The 19,213-nt window shown below is 45.7% G+C and overlaps 1 protein-coding gene across 2 annotated transcripts in view; it reads left to right on the top strand.

Moving 5' to 3' along the window:
- DVL1 (dishevelled segment polarity protein 1) overlaps positions 1-19,213 on the top strand; it is a 70,194-nt gene that overhangs the window by 27,420 nt on the left and 23,561 nt on the right. For both annotated transcript variants that reach the window (XM_065696218.1, XM_065696219.1), the window contains exons 3-4: positions 5,453-5,574; positions 10,217-10,329. In XM_065696218.1, the coding sequence (XP_065552290.1) occupies positions 5,453-5,574; positions 10,217-10,329 (235 nt within the window). The remainder of the gene's footprint in view (positions 1-5,452; positions 5,575-10,216; positions 10,330-19,213) is intronic.

The following is a 19,213-nucleotide window of genomic DNA, read 5'->3' as shown; positions in this document are numbered from 1 at the left end:
TACCCTTAGTCCTCCTGCAGACCCAAAGGTGTACAGAGTATTAAGCACTTATTAGGTTTTGTATGAAATTGAGGTCTTAAAAACTTGGGATAAAGTTTTCCCTTTGGTTTGTACTCTTTTGAAAGTTACCTGTTTTGTCACTGGGAAATGCACCCAGATGGAAAAGGTACTTCTTTGGCTTTCATGCCTCCAACCTTTTGACTCCATAGCAATAGCAATAACCAGGGTGACTTCCAGAGCTGTGTATTTCCATTCAGCAGTGGGTGTTAGGTATCTAGATGCCTTGGTTTGAAAATCAATGAGGGTTTCAAAGCACAGTTATGCTGATAGAGACCTGTGCTGCTGGGCAGTGCTCAAAGGGAAGAAATGAACGCAAGAGGGATCCGCCTTCCCAACGAGGGGATGATCCCTGTGTGTTGTGCTCCATGGAGGAGTAAATTGGTTGTTAAAAGAAGTGTTCATTCTCTAGGATAAAATAACTTCATTAGAGAATGAAATAATGCTTAAATATAGAGACAAACAGCCGTGGCCTTTGAGACCTGATGGTCCCTTGAATGCTGTGGGAGACAGCACAAGGTTCTTTCTTAATGAGGTTGTTAGCTTATGTCAGTTCTTGTGCAGGAACTGGACATGTGACGGGGTCACTTCTCCAAGCCATGGCAGAACATAGTGCTAATGGCCACTGGTGTGGTGTGAGGCCCTTAATTCTCTGAGAAGCTGAGATGGCTGAAGGGCTCAATGCTGCTGAATGTGCTACTTTCAGGCTCTCCTTGAGCTCTGAATCTTGCTGATGGTGGGTTTGTATTCAGCCCAAGGATAAGTGGGCTATAGCATGGCTTTCTGATGGGATGGGAATAGATGGTACGAAAAAGGATCTCATGTGTAATTAACAAGCTGAAGAGAGCATCCTGAAAGCTTCAGATAATAAAGGCTATAAAGATGTCACTTATGTTGCCATAGCGTGAGAGCAGCGTCTGTTTTGAAAGCAAAGGGGTAGAAATGAGCAGTAGGTCTTATCAGATGAGCAAATTAATCCTGAGAACTCTTTTCCTCCTTCTCAGTGTGTAACAATTGCAGTGTATTTGCTCCTCAGTGTCATTCCCTCCCTGTTTCTTCCCCTTTCCCGTGCTTTTGAATGGATATGAACTCAAAACCCAGGCTGATATTCAGATTGCTTTCTGCATCCCTGAGCCTGAGTCTCTTCTTCCCAATGCACTCAGGAGCATGGTGGTGTTTGTTTTTATCTGTGTGGTCTAGTTAGAGACTGATCTTCTGCATTGGTGGTTCCATGCTCTGATGATTCATTCTGAACTTGTGCACACTATGGGGGCTCTTCTGTGCAGCAAAATACGACTCCGGTTGTTCCAGCAAGCCTCAGTGTTCTTGGAGTTTAAGCAAAGCCAAATCCCTAACCCCAAACTGTTCCACATGAATAAGGATATGGATTATTTCATTCTCATTTACATCCCAGTTCTTTAACCTTTTCCTTCTTTCCTCTCCCAACCAAAAACCTGAGGGCATTTGATCTCAAGTTGAGAATTGAATTCTTTGTTCAGCTCCTTAAATAATAGGAAGCATGAAAATGCATCCTTTTTTTTTTTTATGAAGGAGGATATAGAATCATAAAATCATGGAATGGTTTGGCTTGGAAAGGACCATGAGATCATCCAGTTCCAACCCCCTGCCAGGGGCAGGGGCACCTTCCACCTTCTCTTTCCCCTTGTGCCATGTACATGTGCAATTTGATTTGGAAACCCAGTCTGCATCTTTCCATCTCGGAACACTGAAGTGGGTCACCCTTTACCTGGCAGCCACAGGCTTCTTAAAGCCTTTTAGCTTCTGACTTTCAGGCTATGGGAGGTTGATCCTGGTCCATGGTTGGAGCAAACCCCAAACAACCGTACAGGGAACACGCAGGATAAAAGGAGGAAGCCTGATCTACCTGGTATAGCTAATTCCTTGCTATTAAAATAAACATCACATTCCCAATAGGCTCTTGCAGCCCTTCCAGCAGTGTGGAGTCCTGTTGTCTTTTGACAGAATTCCTGATGGAATAAAGAGCCTCATCAGTAAGTCTTTTAGTGCAATTGGGCCTTTGGGAGCAGCCCTCGTGTGGATAATAGGCTGTGGCTCTGAAGCTTTGACTTGGGATTTGAGATGGCTGTGACTTTATAGGGAATAATGACTTTCAACTTGGAGATGAATATGGTTGTTGTGAAGTTGCTGTCAAAGATATAAATGGCTTTTGGAGCTATTTCTTTAGTGGCTGTATGAGAGATACCAAGAGCTGCTGCTGCTCTCAGTAACAGCATTTACATAGTGGAGTTTTCATGCTGATAGACTAAGAAGTATTTAGCCAGATGAGACTGTGAGAGCAGAATGTACCAGTGTTTGCTCTTTCCCTTTCCCAGACTGGTGCTTGTTGGCTGGTGCCTTCAGCCATCCATGTTGAGCAGACTGGTTCCTGGAGCTGGCCTAATGCCTGTGAGTTGTTGAGGTGTCTGTGAGCCCTGTAAAAGGCAGTTCTTGCTATGATTCATAGCATCCCAGACTGGTTTGGGTTGGAAGGGGCCTTAAAGCTCATCCAACTCCAACCCCTGCCACGGGCAGGGACCCCTTCCTCTAGAGCAGCTTGCTCCAAGCCCCTGTGTCCAGCCTGGCCGTGAGCACTGCCAGGGATGGGGCAGCCACAGCTTCTCTGGGCACCCTGTGCCAGTGCCTCGGCACCCTCACAGGGAAGAGCTTCTGCCTAAGAGCTCATCTCGGTCTCCCCTTTGAGCTACGGATGTGAGGACTCACTGGAGATCAGGTGCAGCAGTGGGAAGAAATCAAAGCTCTTCTGACACTGTGAGGGTTCTCTGGCTTGGTGCCACTGTTAGGTTCTGACTGGGGAGCTTCAGTCTGGCCTGCGTTTGAGATCCATCCTCTTCCTGATTGCCCTTCCATCCCTTGAGTTTGCTTACGATAAGCAGAATGGGCTGGTGTGAAGTTTGCTGCTGTTCCTGTGCTAGGGCTTCACATCAGAAGTCCAGTTGCTGAAGTGAGCTGTGTTGACACAATGAACTGAGTGCTTCTTTCTGCAAGTGAGTTCCAGGATAACTGTTCCTTAGCAGATCCCCAGCAGTGCTGGGCAGCATTCCCTATCTAATCCAGAAGGCAACAGGCACTTTTGCACCATGAACAGGCTGCGCGTTCTGCTACCGCAGCACAAAACTGCTGTTTGTGCTGTTGTGAATTGGAAGTGGCTGTGTAGGAATCACTGGGTATATCAGAACATAGGATTCCTCTCTAACATGCGAGGGCTGATACGCTTTCTCCACTTCCTCGGCAAGATTTAGTAGGGAATGTGATGGTAGGCCCTCAGTTGAGAAAACAAACAGCGTTTGGGATGATGGAATGAACTGAATCAACACTTGCAATTAGTTCCACACTTCTTTATTAAGTTCCTCCATGTGTGCCACACAGAAGACGTCCACATTTCACACTGAAATGCAATGGGGTGGAACCCAGCAGCTGGTTTACAGCCGCAGGCGCGCTCCTGAACAGCACACACAGCACCGACACAGTGCGAGGAATGGATTACAGCGCTGCTGCCAGTCAAAACTGCAGGGAAGCTGGGGGGTGAAACACAATTATCAGGCTGGCTCCTGGCCAGGGAGCTGGGGTTAACACTGCTTTTCTCATGGAAACACAGGGAGAAAGAAGGCTGGAATGTGGCATCTGCTCCATTCAGTGATGTAGTATTGGGGCGGTTTACTCCTAGCGTAGCTCATCAAGGAAAAGGACACAAGTTATCTCAAAGCTGATGGGATGCATAATGTAAATCATTACATATCCTCCTTGGTGGAGGAAATGGGGAACTCCTGCTAGCACGGCAAAGCAGGGAGCAGGAATGGTGTATACCCACACATGTAGCCACGGCAGTGACATGTGTATTGTGTCAGTAAGTGTGCACCCCCCAGAATTAGTCCTCTTCTGTCAAACCCTCATCAAATCGGAGGTGTTTTGTGAGGTGCTGGAAAGAGGCAGAGCTGCTAACTCATTATGAAGCTCCAGCTGAGTCTGGAATTCCACTGTGAGCTGTTACACTGCCTTTCTGATCCTTCTGATGCTGGGGAAGAGCCAGCCTGGCATGCTTCATAACAGTCCTGCTGCATGTGCCGTCTTCTACTGCACGGGTTCTCTTCTAGCACAACAAATGGTTTCCTGATGCTCTTTCGTGGTGTTTCTGTTCACTTGGTGAACACCACAAATCCTGCACTGGCCACTGCGTTATCAGGGCTGTTGTGCTTATGATTTACACTTGAAACCTCAAAGACCTTTGTCTAGGATTAACAAGCTACTTGGAAACAGGAGATACTGCCAGTATCTTATCTTGTGTTTGGGTATATCTCACGTTCACTGTGTCTGGTAGTGAACTGATCCAAGTTTAAAGTGGTGTATTTCCTGAATGCACCTGATGGATTAGTATGGATGCTTTCTGCAGCCCTCTTCCCTTTATAATGGTAATGGTGTAGTCTGAGGCTGTTTGTGACTCTAATCCCACTAAAGATCAATAAGAAGTGGGTACCCAGTGCTTTATCCTTCAGGAAATCACAGCCCAGGGGCAGTATTCACAAAGGAGTTGCTTTGTTGCACTGGATTTTGCTTTTCAGCAGCACTCACAAGATGATCTGCAGCCTGCATCAGTATGGTGGGTTTGCCTTCATAATAGGTCTTGCGTTGGTGAGGCTTCCTCCAGGAGCAGGGAAGCACTAAAGAACAAATATCCACGTATTTTCTAACCAGCTCCCGTCAACTTCCCCACTTGAAAGAAAGAAAGAAGCTTTAATTACCAAGTTATTAGGAAAGCTCATGTTCTTTTCCCCTTTGGTGTTTCCTCTGTCACTCTTGCTTTGGTGATAAGAGTTTGAATAATGCAGCTGGCTCCATGTGGTGCTACGGAACTGTTTTGTCTTCAGGCAGTTCCTTTTTGACAGTCTCTCTGTGTGTGTTTGCCGTCTCACATTCATGGTGTAATACACTCTTAGGAGTAACATGCTGTATCCTCAAGGATAGGATCCCCTCCTATCCTGTCCCCTCTCCTTCTCCATCCCCTTCTGTACCAGCTACCATCTGTGTGATGCTGATATTCGAATTAGTCCTTGATAAATTAACCAGTTATGGTTAGAGTCTCTTATATAGAGGGCTGGCTCTTCCACAGCTAAATGTAGAGGGAAGCTGACATGTAGTTGCCTCTTAGTGAAAGGTGATAATCTGTGTAATTATTTGAGCATTTGTTTAATTAAAGACCTTATAATCATATTATTTAAAGAGAGTTAGATGGCTAATTGGGATTGGTAAAAGCATATACACCTTTCTCACCTCTAGGTCACTAGCTGAAATCTAACTTCTGTTGGGAATCGTCAGAAACCTCTTTATCCACTGTTAATTCTCTTCTCTCTATTGACAGCTGGTCCTGGCTGAAAGCTCCCACTCTGACACAGGCTCCCAGTGCACCGAGAGCCACACAGACCTTCCTCCTCCCATTGAGAGAACTGGTGGCATTGGAGACTCCCGGCCTCCCTCTTTCCAGTAAGAGCAAGTTGTTGTCTCTATTTCATTTCATTTTAAAGCCAGAAATGCAATTCCTGCCTGTTTCTTTCCCCCATTTCTCCCTGTGGCTGCAAAGCAGCTCTTTATTAGTATTGTATACTTGTTAGAACTGAGGAATTAAAGAGGGGATGAGAAAAACCCCAACCTGTCATTGTTACAATGAAATATATAGATCTCATTTGAAACCCACTGTGGAAGAATTAAGTAGAGAGGAAGCCCAAAATGCTTTTTGTGGTGTACAGATGATAACTTCTAATTACTGTGTTATGTATAATGATGTAGTATGTGGAGCCAGCACAACACTGATCTCAAAACAAAGCATTTACATAGGGAATAATGCCTCCTCCATGTGCAGCTTGACCTGCAGATAACCAGACTGGGAGTCATCTGATGTAATGGTAGCCTTGTCGTTTCCTGGTACGTGTGCAGAGCCAATGTATATCCTTGGAATACCTTCCTTTTCAGGGAGACCCTCTGAATTTACACACAGAGGATTGATTTAAAGCAGGGCCTGGTTCTAACTGTGATCTTGGTAGATGTTTGGAGAAGGAAACATGGTCTTGATTTGCCTGGTGGCAATGCCTGTCCATTGCTTTCTGGGCTGTCTATTGCCTGGAGGAGCCCTCAGTGTTGTGAATGAGTCTTTTACAGATAAATGCCTTCTACAGGGGACCAGCAATCTTGGGAAATACTAACCCTGCCAAACACTTTGTCTTGCAAAGGCTTTACTGCCCTCCTGCGTTCAACAACTGCTTTCAGCTGCCTGGGAGAGGCCTGTGAGTACTGTCACGTGGCTGCAAATAGAAGTAGTTCTTTGTCTCCCTGACCTACACCTACATTAATAGCTGTAAAATCAAGCTTCAGTCAGAAAATATCATTGCATTGTCAGGTAGGCACCAGCCTGGGTTTGTGGAGCCACTCACTGCTATTGACTGATGTGCTCAGGCTGATGGAGTTGAAGCTGTGCTCTGCTCATGCACCTGCTCTTCTCCCCTGTGTTCCAAAGACCTTGTCTGTATCCTCATGGCATCAGTCAGAGCTGCAAGTGATGGACTCTTCAGAGAACACAGCAAATGTGGGACTCCTCAAGGGGTGAAGTAACTTAGACAGGTCGTGCTGAGTCAGAAGCAGCCACACAGGAGGTTATGCTTTCTGGCTTGTGTTCTCATTCCTAGATAAACACCTTCCTTCCTTCTCCCTCTTCTCCACCCCTTTTTTCTTCCTTGTTTTGAACTGCAATAAGGAATCTGCCTTGTGGGGAGATCTGCTTTAAAACTTGTTCTCCCTCAGTGCATAATAGGATATGCCAGGACATATGGACATGCCATGGACATGCAGGACATGTTGGGCATAACTGACGACAATTGTGAAGACTCCCAGCTTCACGTTTTGCTGTGGTTTATTGCTGTTGTGTTTTATTTTTTCAGTCCAGAAGAGAGCCTAATGATCCCCCAGGTTTATTTCCATAACGCAGAGGCACTCAGTTACTCTGCATGAAGCCCTTTATGCTGTTCTGCTGTTAGAGTTTCATACCTGCTCAAGGTTTGAAGATTCCAAGTGATACAGAACCCGCTGTTACCTGAAATGAGTTCTTTCTTTTGGATAAACTAAATAAGTTGAGCTCCTCAAGTCTTTTTGTTATGCAACCCTGTAACTTTAACAGCTGTCACTTCAATAGTGCTGTATACTCACATTACCTCCCCTTCTGTCAGTGTGATTGACCTTCTTGGTTCCTAAACCCCTGGGATGGTTTTAAATGCTGTTCAAGCACCAGAGATCTGTCATCTTCTGTCCTTCCAGTGGTGATAGGGGGCTTATTTACAGAAGAAGCTTCAGCTGAGCTGGGTGCTGTCTGATTGTACAAACAGAAACGTTGCTGGATAACAAGGAATACAAGGAGCAGATGAAGCAGATAGGTCAGCACCATCCAAGGGAATGAGATCCTTACCCGAGGATCAACTTACTCAACTACTGCCTGACAGCATTGATGTTTTCTTTCATCATTGATTAAATCCAGAGAAAACTTACTTCCCCCCCTAATGAGGGTTGTGAAGCTCATCCTGTGTTTCATGCTCCACTCCTGTTTAGTGCTGGCTAAATCCACGTTCATCCAAATGGGTGAGGCTGTTCCTGGTTTAGTGGTGGATATGCACGAGAGAGTTGAGTGACCTCCCAGCTCTTTCCTACACAGCTCTTGGGAATGTGCACTGAAATTGAATTGAGTTTGACTCAGCAAGGAGAGGGGAAACAAGGATGCTGTGAGGTTCCTTTGCACCCTTTGTTAGGGTATGAAGCACCTTCGGTAGGCGGGTTTAGTCTAGGAAGCAATGGACGGTATCAGCTGTAGTCACCAGATGGTGCTGCTGAGGTGCCCGAGAGCCTGGCAGGGTGACCTTAAGCTGTCACTCTCTTTCCCGTTTCAGTGGTACAGGGCTGAAACAAGAAATGACAACACTTAAATACTGGTATTTTTGTAGCTTCATTGGGGCTTAAAATATGCAGTCAAATACTCTTGAATAACAACCTCGATTTCTTAAGTGCTGTGGTGGGCATGTCAGTGCATCTCATCAGTGCAAAAGAAGAGTGTGGGTGTGTGAAGGCTTTTCAGCACCTCTGCAACATAACACTAGACACATGTGCTTACACATACACCAGTTCTGGGACCAGCTTCCGCAGAAGCTCATGGGACCAGTTGGTGGTTGAATTCCCTGTGTAAAACATGCATGGCAGTGTACTCCGACCTTGTGGAGCTCTAGGACAAATACACTAATGACTCTGATGCTTTGGTGTAAGTATGATGTGCCGTTATGCACTCTATGTGCAGACGTAGGACATGCCAGGCATAACTAAAAGTGAATTGGGACTCCCTTTTAAATGGGAAGAGTATGACCAGTAGTACTTTGTAAAACAGCTCGCCTTTATAAAGGAGATCTTTCACAGCAGAGCATCTGCCCACATCAGATCATGCACTGTTATATATTCAGGAGCTTTAAATCAATTTCCACTATTTAGTCCATTCAAATGAGCTGTGGCCTTTGCCAGCACTGCAGGAGGCTTTTCTTATTTCCTCCAAGGTAGCTTACTCAATGTCAAAACAGCAGAGATATATAACACGGATTGAGCCTGAGGGGAAGACTAAATAGCTGAGCTAGTTCTGTTCAGTGGTGGGGGGGAAAGAGCATCTCCATCTTCCCCTTTTCTCCAGCCAGCTCTGCTTTAACATGACTGGGGTTTTTCCCTCAACAGAGATCTTGAAGCAGATGGTTGCAGGTAAGTGTTCTTACATATTCAGTGTTCTGTATTACAGCCACTGCTCATGGTTGGCTGCCTCGACTCCTGGAATTGGAAGCGAAAGGAGCTCTGGTTTATATGAACTCAGCAGTGGCCCTTCCTCAGTGCTTGGAAGTTCAGGAATATGGAGCAGTCCTTGCTGTTTCTTTAGATTCGTTCCAGAACGTGGCCCTAAACCACAGGAACAAATTCCCTGCTGCTTCTTTGAAACCTTTTGTTCTTAATTATAGTAGTGAGAAGGTGACCCTCAGGAGAGCCCTCACGGAGAAGGAATCCTTCATGGAAGAGATCTGTCCCCTGAGTTCGTCGTCAAGATCTTTCAGTGCCCAAAGCTCGCTTGCTTGGAACAGCCCTTTACTAGGCCTTACTACCTTAATACCGTGCTGCTGTATCTGTGTGGCTTTTGCGTGTTGAGAACAGGAGGAAAGGACTTGGCGTTGATCTGTGCGTTTCACAGACGTGCACTTAATTGTTCTGAGCTTTGCTGGGACTTGTAGGACTTCAGCCTTGAAGGTCAGTGCTCTGTACTGAAAGTGGCCATGGTGAGCTGTGACTTCTGCCCTTTGGCTGCGTATCCAGCTTGGGTTATTGTCAGGAAAGCAAAGCTGTTTGAGGTGAGCGAGCACTTAAGGAAGTGAGCTGAAACGCTGGCATTGGTATGGGCTATTATAGAAAATGCAGTTAAGTTCACAGGCTGGAGAATAAGCCCTATAGAGAGCATGCTGTTTCTTGGCATTACTAGAAGAGCACATACACATATGTATTTCTTGGCTCTGTGATCTTCAGATTGAGCATAGGAGGGTTTGATTGATGCACAGGAACCTGGGGTGTTTTGGAGGTTGAGATGAGTGTGAGGGTCAATAAGGTTTGTTCTTCCAAACACCAGTGTTACCTGCTTGTTCCTGGGTTAGGCAGATAAGCTGCAAATTTATGCTATTAAAATAGCTTTAATAGCATGAATTTGGGACTGTGCTGAAATCCCATTTCCTTTGCAGTTGAAGCTGTCGTGTAGTCAGTTGTCACCTCAGCACATGCTAAAACAGTCCCTTCTCTTAGCCCATAAGTAGGCTTTTCCCTATGAAAGTTTCATGCAACAATCTTGTGGCAGCCTTTTCAATGTCATGCTGACTCTACCTGTGTCTCAGAGCATTGATACTGACCTGTCTGTTCACCCTTCAGGTGGTTTTGGGGTGAGCAGAGCAGTGCTGTAGCAGGACTGCAGCTAATCTGTGTCATGGGTTTGTGGCTTCAACCTGCTCACGACTGCAACAGTTTGTATCAGAAAGAAAAGAGATGACTCCAGTGTTTCTTCCTCTTTGTTCTCTAACAGCCCCAATGCTGCCAGCAGCCGGGATGGCCTGGACAATGAAACAGGAACAGAGTCAGTTATCAGCCACCGACGAGAGAGGCATCGGCGGAGAAACAGAGAAGGGCACGAGGATGGTGAGTCCTGTCCCATTTTCCCTCTTTTTCATATAGAAAGAATGATTTTGCTGATGATCTTTCAGAGCAACAACTACTTCTGCATGAATTCTGCAGAGCTGTGTCTGCAATCTTACTGTTATCAGTTGAATGGCATAGTTTAATAATTGCTTTGAAGTGTCCTGGGTTCAGCAGTAGCAGTCGTTTTTCTCCTTCTTGGTAGCTGGTGCAGCGCTGTGTTCTGACTTTTGGCCTGGGAACAGGGCTGATAACACAAATGTTTTATTCTGACCAAGGACTTTCTGAGCCTCATGCTCTGCAGGGAGGAGGGAAAGCCGGGAGGAAGCAGAGACAGGACACCTGACCCAAACTAGCCAAAGAGGTATTCCATACCACAGCATGTCATGCCCAGGATGTAATGGAGAGTTACCCGGAAGGGCTTGTTCACTGCAGGATTGGACAAGGTATGGGTCAGTGCTCAGTCAGGTGGGGCGAGTTATCAGTTGGCTGGTGCTGAGGTGTATTCTCTTCCCTTGTTACTTCCTTTATCATTATTATTACTGGTGGTAGCAGTAGTGATTTGTGTTATACCTTAGTTACTAAACTGTTCTTATCTCAACCTGTGGGAGTTGCATGCTTTTTGATTCTCCTCTCCGTCTCTCCGGGAGTAGGGGGAAGGCAAGAAGGGGGGGAGTGAGAGAGCGACTGCGTGATTTATGGCAGACTTTGTTTAAACCACGACATGAAGCTCAGTGTTTTCTAAGAGGTCTGAACAGTAAAATGGCAGAGAGATTCTTTTTGCCAATATGCATTCTGTAGCATTAGAAGATGATTAGCTCGGAGAGGAATAATGACACACAGTGCTGAGTCCAGTACTCTCATGGCTAGGCTGCCTCCATTGCTAGAGTTTGCTCATGTAAAGGTAGAACAGGTTATCTGTAGGATGTGTTGGGAGTTTGCAGTGTGGACAGTTTGAGTCCTGGTATTTTAACATTGCAAGATCTGAGCCAAAATCCTCTGCAATAATTCCAGTTGATTCTTGTTGTGGTTTAAGCCGAACCCAGGACAATTCTCTAGGCTTGAATCAGCAGGAGTGTTTTATGCTGGTGGAACTGCAGCACACTGGCTCTGAGGATCTTCTTTTTAGACATAAACAGACCCAAAGCATACAGGTAAATACAGAACTCCATCTCTTGCCTCTAGTCTGTACATCAAAGTAAGCTTGGTCTTTTCATTTGTTGCCAGACAGGAATTTCTAGGCTTAATGAAGAATTAATAGGTGCCACCCATTGAGTTTAAAATGGTCCAGAATAGGGAATGCTTGTGCCCAGGAGATGCCATCGCAGGCTTTATTCTCCACCCACCAAAGTATTTGCCTCCAGTTAGAAAACCAGAAGTCATACATATACTGTGGGTTAGAAGCAAGGGTCTGTTCATTTAACCCTTTCCAACCTGTAACTGGCTCTGAATGAATGAAAGTTGCTCAGTGGGTGGAGCAGAGCTGCCTTTGTGTGGTCCTGACTGCAGATTCCTTTGGGGGGGTCATAGAAAGAGACAGAATCTTCTAATGGTGTTGTGTTAAACACTGGTTACAGGAAGAATGTGAAAAGGTGATTTGTTTTTAACACTGAACTAGTGCCAGTGCAGGTTTGACCATGGACAAAAGAGCTGGTTGTTGAGCTGCTGGTCTAAGACCCTAGTCTGGATTGCTCATGTGGAATTGTTTGAGCACAGGAGTTTCTGCCTTTTGGCGACCACAAGGCCAGTTCTAGAAAACCAGGACTCCAACTAGTTCATACTTTTCCCTTTAGATAGAAATACTCTTTCTTCTCTCAGCCTAAGCTGTGCTCAGGCAAGAACATGTCTCTCAGTAACACAAACATTACCTGTTCTCCAAACAATTTAGGCCTCCTACCCGAAACAGGCTGTGTGTATGAGCATAAGTGAATTTTGTTAACCTGCATAAAGCAAGGACAACTGCTGGATCATTTTGGTCTCATGAAATATATTATTTCATGCCCATAGTGTTTCTGTGGTCATAATAATACTTTATTTAAAGTCCCAAACCACCAGTGTGTTATTTTCAGTCAAAAGCTTGTCTCCAAAGTGCACAGCTCAGCACTATGTCCTGAGCTGCCACTGAAAAGGATTAGAAGTGAAATACCCTTATCCTAGAGAAGGATTTTTAAGGCCTTTTCAGCATCACACATTAGCAGGGCTATTCGTTTCTTGAGCCTTCATGTCTTCTTTGGAGCACAACTGGATGTAAAATGGGGGCACGGTTATAGGGACAAGGGTGGAAGAAGGGCAGCAAGGTCGTGACACCCAGTTCACAGGCATTTCAGGGGCAGAAGCTGTGTACTCCCTTGTCATCATGAAACAGTAGTAAACCTTCCTTCCCCTGCAGAAGGAAATGCAGTCAGTGTTTGATCTTATCCTTCAGAGGCTTGCTTAAATAACACCAAAATTACAGCTCCCACAGCTCACAGAAAGGCAGGATGAGGGATCTTCGCTGGAGCACTGCTTTACTCGTCAGTTTGTTCCATAGGAATTACTATGCAGAGTACCCGAGGCATATGTGCGGTGCAGTCAGCTCCCCAACTGTACAGTAGCATGTACCATGTCGTGTTTGTAACTGAGCTCATTCCGTTTTGATTCACTTTGGATTTGGTTGAGTCATTCAGTTTTGATCTGAAGAGTGTAGGTGACAGTAAACTAACCAGACTGTGTGATGGCTCCTAATTAACAGTGTGCTACCATGGGAGGATTGTTCACAAATGCTAGCCTGTGTGCTTTGCTTCATTGTTGCAGGATTACTCATCACAGGAATACTCTTTCTGCTGAATTGCTAATGGGCAATTAAGAGACATACACACAAAAGCCATTGTGAATATTGATGGCAAACTGGAGGCAGAAGATGTGCGACACACCTGCTAATCCAACAGGGTTTTCACACCTCTTGCCATTAAAAGTGCAAAAGGATTTTGCAGCAGAGAGGCTGTGATTTACTAGAGCAGGGATTCACTGTGATAACAACAGAGGCAAGGGAATTTGCAAGCTCTTCCACCCATTTCCCATAAGTTATGCTGCCATGTGCAGAGGCAGTGAATAGCTGTGGATGCTTTTGTGCTTGTATCTGCTCTGGCTTCAAAAATGTTCCCACAGAGAGAATGGGTTCAGGCACATAATGAAACTCCTTCGTTTATCAATGTGTACTTGGAGGTATGTGACATTCCAGGTGCGAGCACTAAGGAAATCATAAGGGAGACTGATCTGGGAAACTTACAGTACATTTAGCATTTCCTTGGTGAGCTGTCTGCCGGAGATAGGGAATGAGCAGGGATGTAGTTTCAAAGGAGTTGTCACCCTGGATCATACTATTCTTAGAGAGGAGGAACTTTGTAACTGGTGTTAATCTGTCCCATGGCAGTGTCCAGAAGTCTATCCTTGGTAGCGTTATACAGCTGATGACATCAAGGAACAGAAGTGATTTGGCCTAGCATGAGTTGTCCTTGTCCATGGAGAATGGGAAGAAGGCTAGCCAGAGGGGCAGGTATCAATCCGTCTGGAATTTCCTTCCTTTCCTACTGCAGATGTCCAAACACACAGCATCAGCAGAGCCTGCTCATCAGCCGTGGAATGCTCTTGGGTATGTTGTTAGCTCTTTCATCACTTAAGCACCTGCTTAACTTTAAGGAAGTGTGCTCAAATCCGAGTGATTTGGGTTAACCTCAGTTATGTAGTTGAAGTATGTGCTCAAATTGAACTCAGTGCCTAGTAGGTGCTAGGGGAAGCTGCTTCCTGGACTTTGCTCCAGGACCTGATTTACAGCTGCATGAGATCCAAGGGAAGCTTTACACTTAGGCCCTTCCTCTGCCAGAGCTTTGGTTATTTGTTCACCAATGTGCTACCTGTACAAGAACACTTGGTCTGCAGGGTCCCCAGCTTCTCCTTTTACTGTGTTCCTTTTCAGTAGGTTTTAATAGACCATTCTCTGCTAATGGGAACCAGAACGGTGCATGATATCCCTTCTGCAAAGCACACCCTAATTCCCATCCTCGGATGCTCACTAAAGCTGGGGGAACAATGAAGGCTCAACAAGCAGAGATGGGGTTTTTCTCTGGGGAATTGCCTAAATTTAAATCCCCTGTATTATTCTCCTACTTAAAGCAAGAGTTTTCACACCAGGAGTGCAAGTGAAAAGGGATTTTGCTCTGACACTGCTGTTATATTCTCATTGAGGTTAATGAAGTGAACTAGCTGAGAAAGATGAGCCCCGTGAGGGCAGCATGGACAAAGTTACCTTCTCTATGTGTGTGTGTGTGTGTGTGTGTGTGTATTTTAAGGTATAATGATTTATACTGTGGAAGCTGCATATGCAGAGAAATGATTGGGGAGGTTTCTTGGCTTGGTTTCTTTTTGGAGAGGCTTTGTATCCAAAGATGCTTTTGTATGAATTGGGGGATTTGTCTTTTCCTGATCAACTTTCACAGCAATTATGAGCAAATCTCTCCCTGGCATTAGCTTCCTATAAAACCAGTCTGAAAGAGTTGAGCTGTCGGAATGACGGAGCTGCACCACAAAAGTCCTCATTGCTTTGGAAGGTTGGCAAAGCCCTACGGAGTGAGCGTGGAGTGGAGATCTTGATTAGAAAGGTGGGAGGTCTGCTTGGCGCATGTTCCTGGGACCCTTGCTGTGGGGAACAAAGCTCCCACATCAGTATCCCGAGGAGGAGTGGGAAAGGGGCTGTGGAGGCTCTTATTAGGGATGTAATTAAGGGACAGCTTTTCTTTGGCATTGGAGGATGTTTTATAGCTACTGGTTGGATTCTGACAAGTCTGCAGATGTCAAGTGTCAGCAGCAGTGTTTCAACACCCAGTGTGCTGTGGGGTGAACTTCACTGTTGTGCAGGCAGCTGAAAAATGCTGGATAATGACCCGTGGTTTGAGAAGCTTTTAATGTGGACACACTTGTAGGATCCCTAAATGTTTGGGAAGAGGAGCTGTTGCCAGCTTCCAGTCCTTGCTGTGGGATGTGTATGCCAAGGACTCTGAACGAAAAGGGCTGGGACTGCAAAACGATTGCAGTGGGAGCTTTAGTGGTGGTGGCTGAAAATACAGTTCTCTGCAGTTGTTGCTCTTTATAGACTTTGTCATGTATGAAGAACTGTGAGGTGGTTGGTGACAGCCTGAAGGTTTGAAGTGACCAGGTGGCTGTGCATGGGATGCTGGCAGTGTGCAGCTGTGTGCCTGTGAGAGCAGGAGCTTTGTTACTGGTTGTCATCTGAAACTGGAAGAGGGGAGATTTAGGTTAGGTATTAGGAACCCTGTGGCAGGGGGTTGGAACTGAATGAGCTTTAAGGTCCCTTCAGCCCAAACCATTCTGTGATGCTTCTATGGTCTGTTTGTCCTGTGGCAGCATCTAGAAGCCTCTCCAGTAGCACTGCAGCGTGATCAGAGAGGCTGTTTAAGGGCTCCTCAGAACTTCAAACGCAAATCACAAATCAGGATATAGGGGTACAGCACATGGATGGGTATGAGCATAAAGCAGGAATGGACAGTGTCATACTCATCATCCTTCCCTATTCATGTAGCGGGGACTCTGGCCCCTGCACACGACAGCGAGTGCACAGATAAGGTTTTCAGTAACGTGTTTCCTGTTAATAACCGGGAAAGCCTTTCTGCACTGGTGGGGATTGGAAGCTCTGTTGTTGTCTCCGTTAACTGGAAGCTTGGCTGTGACTTCTTCCCTCGATGCTCTCACCTTTGTTCTTGGCAGTGTCACGGAACCCTCTTTACAGCTTCCCTGAGCAGATGCTGCTCCGCTCTCTTCCACTCTCAAGGCTTATTTGATTTAGCACTTTGATGTGCTTTTGTCCCTCAGGCAGGGCCTACTCTGCTGTTGATAAAAGTCAAGGAGGACACGTTTTACCCTCCTAGGCTATGCTTTATTCTAATCTCTGTGACACATTGAAAGGCTTTTGTCAGACACCCTCAGTGAACTCTGTCATCCTCTAATGAAGAAACAGGAGCAGGGGTTGGCAGGCAGAAAGTCCTTGGTTATTAGTGGGGCAGGCACTGAATCAGAGCAGAGAATGATTCTTGTTTAGACCAAGGACTTGCATACCTGGGAGTGTTTTATGAATAAACCCCTTACAATCATGGTTTGTAGAAGTACTCACTCTGTTATAATGGGTCCTGATCCCTAACCCCCAAAACAATGTTGGCTAAATTAAGGAAAAATGCTTAGGAAAGGGGATTTTAATTGGGTAGCGAGAGGACAAAACTTTCTGGATTGGGCAAAGAAGAGATTCAGAGCGGCCCTGCGGAGAAGGACTTGGGGGTGCTGGTCGATGAGAAAATGAACATGAGCCGGCTGCAGTGTGCGCTCGCAGCCCAGAAACCAACCGGATCCTGGGCTGCATCCAAAGGAGCGTGACCAGCAGGGCGAAGGAGGTGGTCCTGCCCCTCTGCTCTGCTCTTGTGAGACCTCACCTGGAGCATTGTGTGCAGTTCTGGTGTCCTCAACATAAAAAGGACATGGAACTGCTGGAACAAGTCCAGAGGAGGCCACGAGGATGCTCAGGGGCTGGAGCACCTCCCGTATGAAGACAGGCTGAGGAAGTTGGGGCTGTTCAGCCTGGAGAAGAGAAGGCTGCGTGGGGACCTCAGAGCAGCCTTCCAGTACCTGAAGGGGGCCTATAGGGATGCTGGGGAGGGACTCTTCATCAGGGACTGCAGTGACAGGACAAGGGGTAACGGGTTAAAACTTAAACAGGGGAAGTTTAGATTGGATCTAAGGAGGAAATTCTTTCCTGTGAGGGTGGTGAGGCACTGGAATGGGTTGCCCAGGGAGGTTGTGAGTGCTCCATCCCTGGCGGTGTTCAAGGCCAGGTTGGATGAAGCCTTGGGTGGGATGGTTTAGTGTGAGGTGTCCCTGCCCATGGCAGGGGGGTTGGAACTGGATGATCTTGAGGTCCTTTCCAACCCGAACTATTCTATGATTTTATGATTCTATAAATGTGCACCTTAATTACACAGGAAACCTTCCCTGTGACTTCAAGGTTACCTGGTGCTGTTTGGGAGGTATAAAACATTGCTCAAATTGAAGTATGTTTGCATCTGAGAAGAAGATTTAGTTCCAACAGGACACATGGAGTTGAACCCAGTTGTTTCTCTTTGAAGTTGAACAGAGAAGATGTAGTTGTAAGAAGGGAAGGGAAAAATGTAAACAGGAGGTGTTACCAGTGTAGAGAGCTCTTCTCATCCAGTGTGGAAGCCAGCTGTATTTTAGTTGGAATATTTAGAAATATGGATGTTGATCTCAACTATCAGTGCCTCTTCACATCTGCAAAGTGAGACTAAAAGCCCTTCACATCTGTTCACCCATTCCGGTTCCGGCTGAATCCAGCTGTGCACTGGCTTTTGGAGTGCTCAGAGAAGAATTCACTTCCACTCTTGGTTTATATTGACTGATAGAAGAAAAGCCATAAATTGAAGGGTTTGATTCATGCATGTAGGCCAACACATTGCTGATCAGAAGCCTTTAAATTTATATCTTTGTACAATAAATGTATGTAATTATAATGACATAATTATGGTAGTATGTTTAATTAAGTCTCTATAGAAAAGTTAAGAGTTAAAGAGGAAAAGGGAGGGATTTAGATCTGGGTTTTCCCTTTGTTGGGGTCTTCCCTTTGCATCTCTATAGCGGGACCGACTTTGGTTGCTTGGATGTACCAAGCAGACAAGAGCATAGAAGCTGACGCTGTGTTTCAACAGGCGCAGGCGTAAGGTCCTGTTCCATTTCCCCCTATAAATCCATCAGCAGTGGTTTGGGCGTTGCTTTGGCTCTTCGGAACGGGCTGAAAGTTGCCAGGGAGCTTCTGCTGACGTGGTATTTGGACCCGGCAGCAGCGTTCAGGTACAGGCAGGGAGAACACGGGTCAGACTGAGCCACGGCAGACAGACCATAGTCAGTGCTGCCGTGCTGCAGCTTGCCCCTGCCTTTTGCTTTTGTTCTATCTAATAGTTGTGAAGAATCCAAGGACTGTGTGAAATACCATATAAACTTGTGTCTTGTCTTCTCAGCAGTGTAAGATGCCCGCTGCTGAGATCTGATTTCCCTGGCAGTGCTTTACGTGAGAGAAGTTGCTTTGCTTCCCCATTAGATGCGACGGGACAAAGTTTTATTCACTTGAGGATCAAAAGGGTTTCTGTGAGGCTGAAGCTGACTGTGGTGCGGGGAGGGACAGGGTGAAGATCATTTGGTATTAAGACGGTGAACTCTGCCCGGAGCAAAGGTACATGGTCAACATGCTGCTCCCTGTGAAGCATTAAACTTCATAGAGACTGGCTATAAACCACATTTATACCAAAGCAATCCATAATAACCAAGACAGCCTCTGAGTCGGGTGACCAAACTGACCCGGGTGAAGTTCTTATTGACTTTCTGAAGAGCTCAGGTCAAAATCTTGACCAAATGTGGTAAATCTGTGTTAAATTTAGCGTTTGAGGTGCTAAGTTAGCATCTGTGGTAACACCACATGAGAATGCTGAGACCATTGTAATATTAAACTAATGACGCTAAAAGCAAACACTCATTTAGATGAAGTATCATCATCTTAATCCTTTGGGCTTGTGAGGAACAACTCAAGAAACACTAATGGAAAACTCCCAGGGAAATAGGGAGTTGGAAAAGGTTCATGGCACCATTGTAATACCGCTTGGAAGGATTACCTTTGTACATGTCCTATCTTAACAAATTAATGCCATATTGCATTCGGTTTGTGCTTCTCCCAAAGACCCAGGGGTTTTTACTCTTGGGTGAGAAATTCCTTCAATTCTATCTCCAAAAAAAAAGAGGAATTTAATGGCTGTAAACCTAGGTATTTGGATCTGAGATC

The sequence above is a fragment of the Lathamus discolor genome, chromosome 16 (genome assembly GCF_037157495.1).
Source record: "Lathamus discolor isolate bLatDis1 chromosome 16, bLatDis1.hap1, whole genome shotgun sequence".
NCBI classification, from domain to species: Eukaryota; Metazoa; Chordata; class Aves; order Psittaciformes; family Psittacidae; genus Lathamus; species Lathamus discolor.
This window is presented reverse-complemented; position numbering and strand designations above follow the sequence as displayed.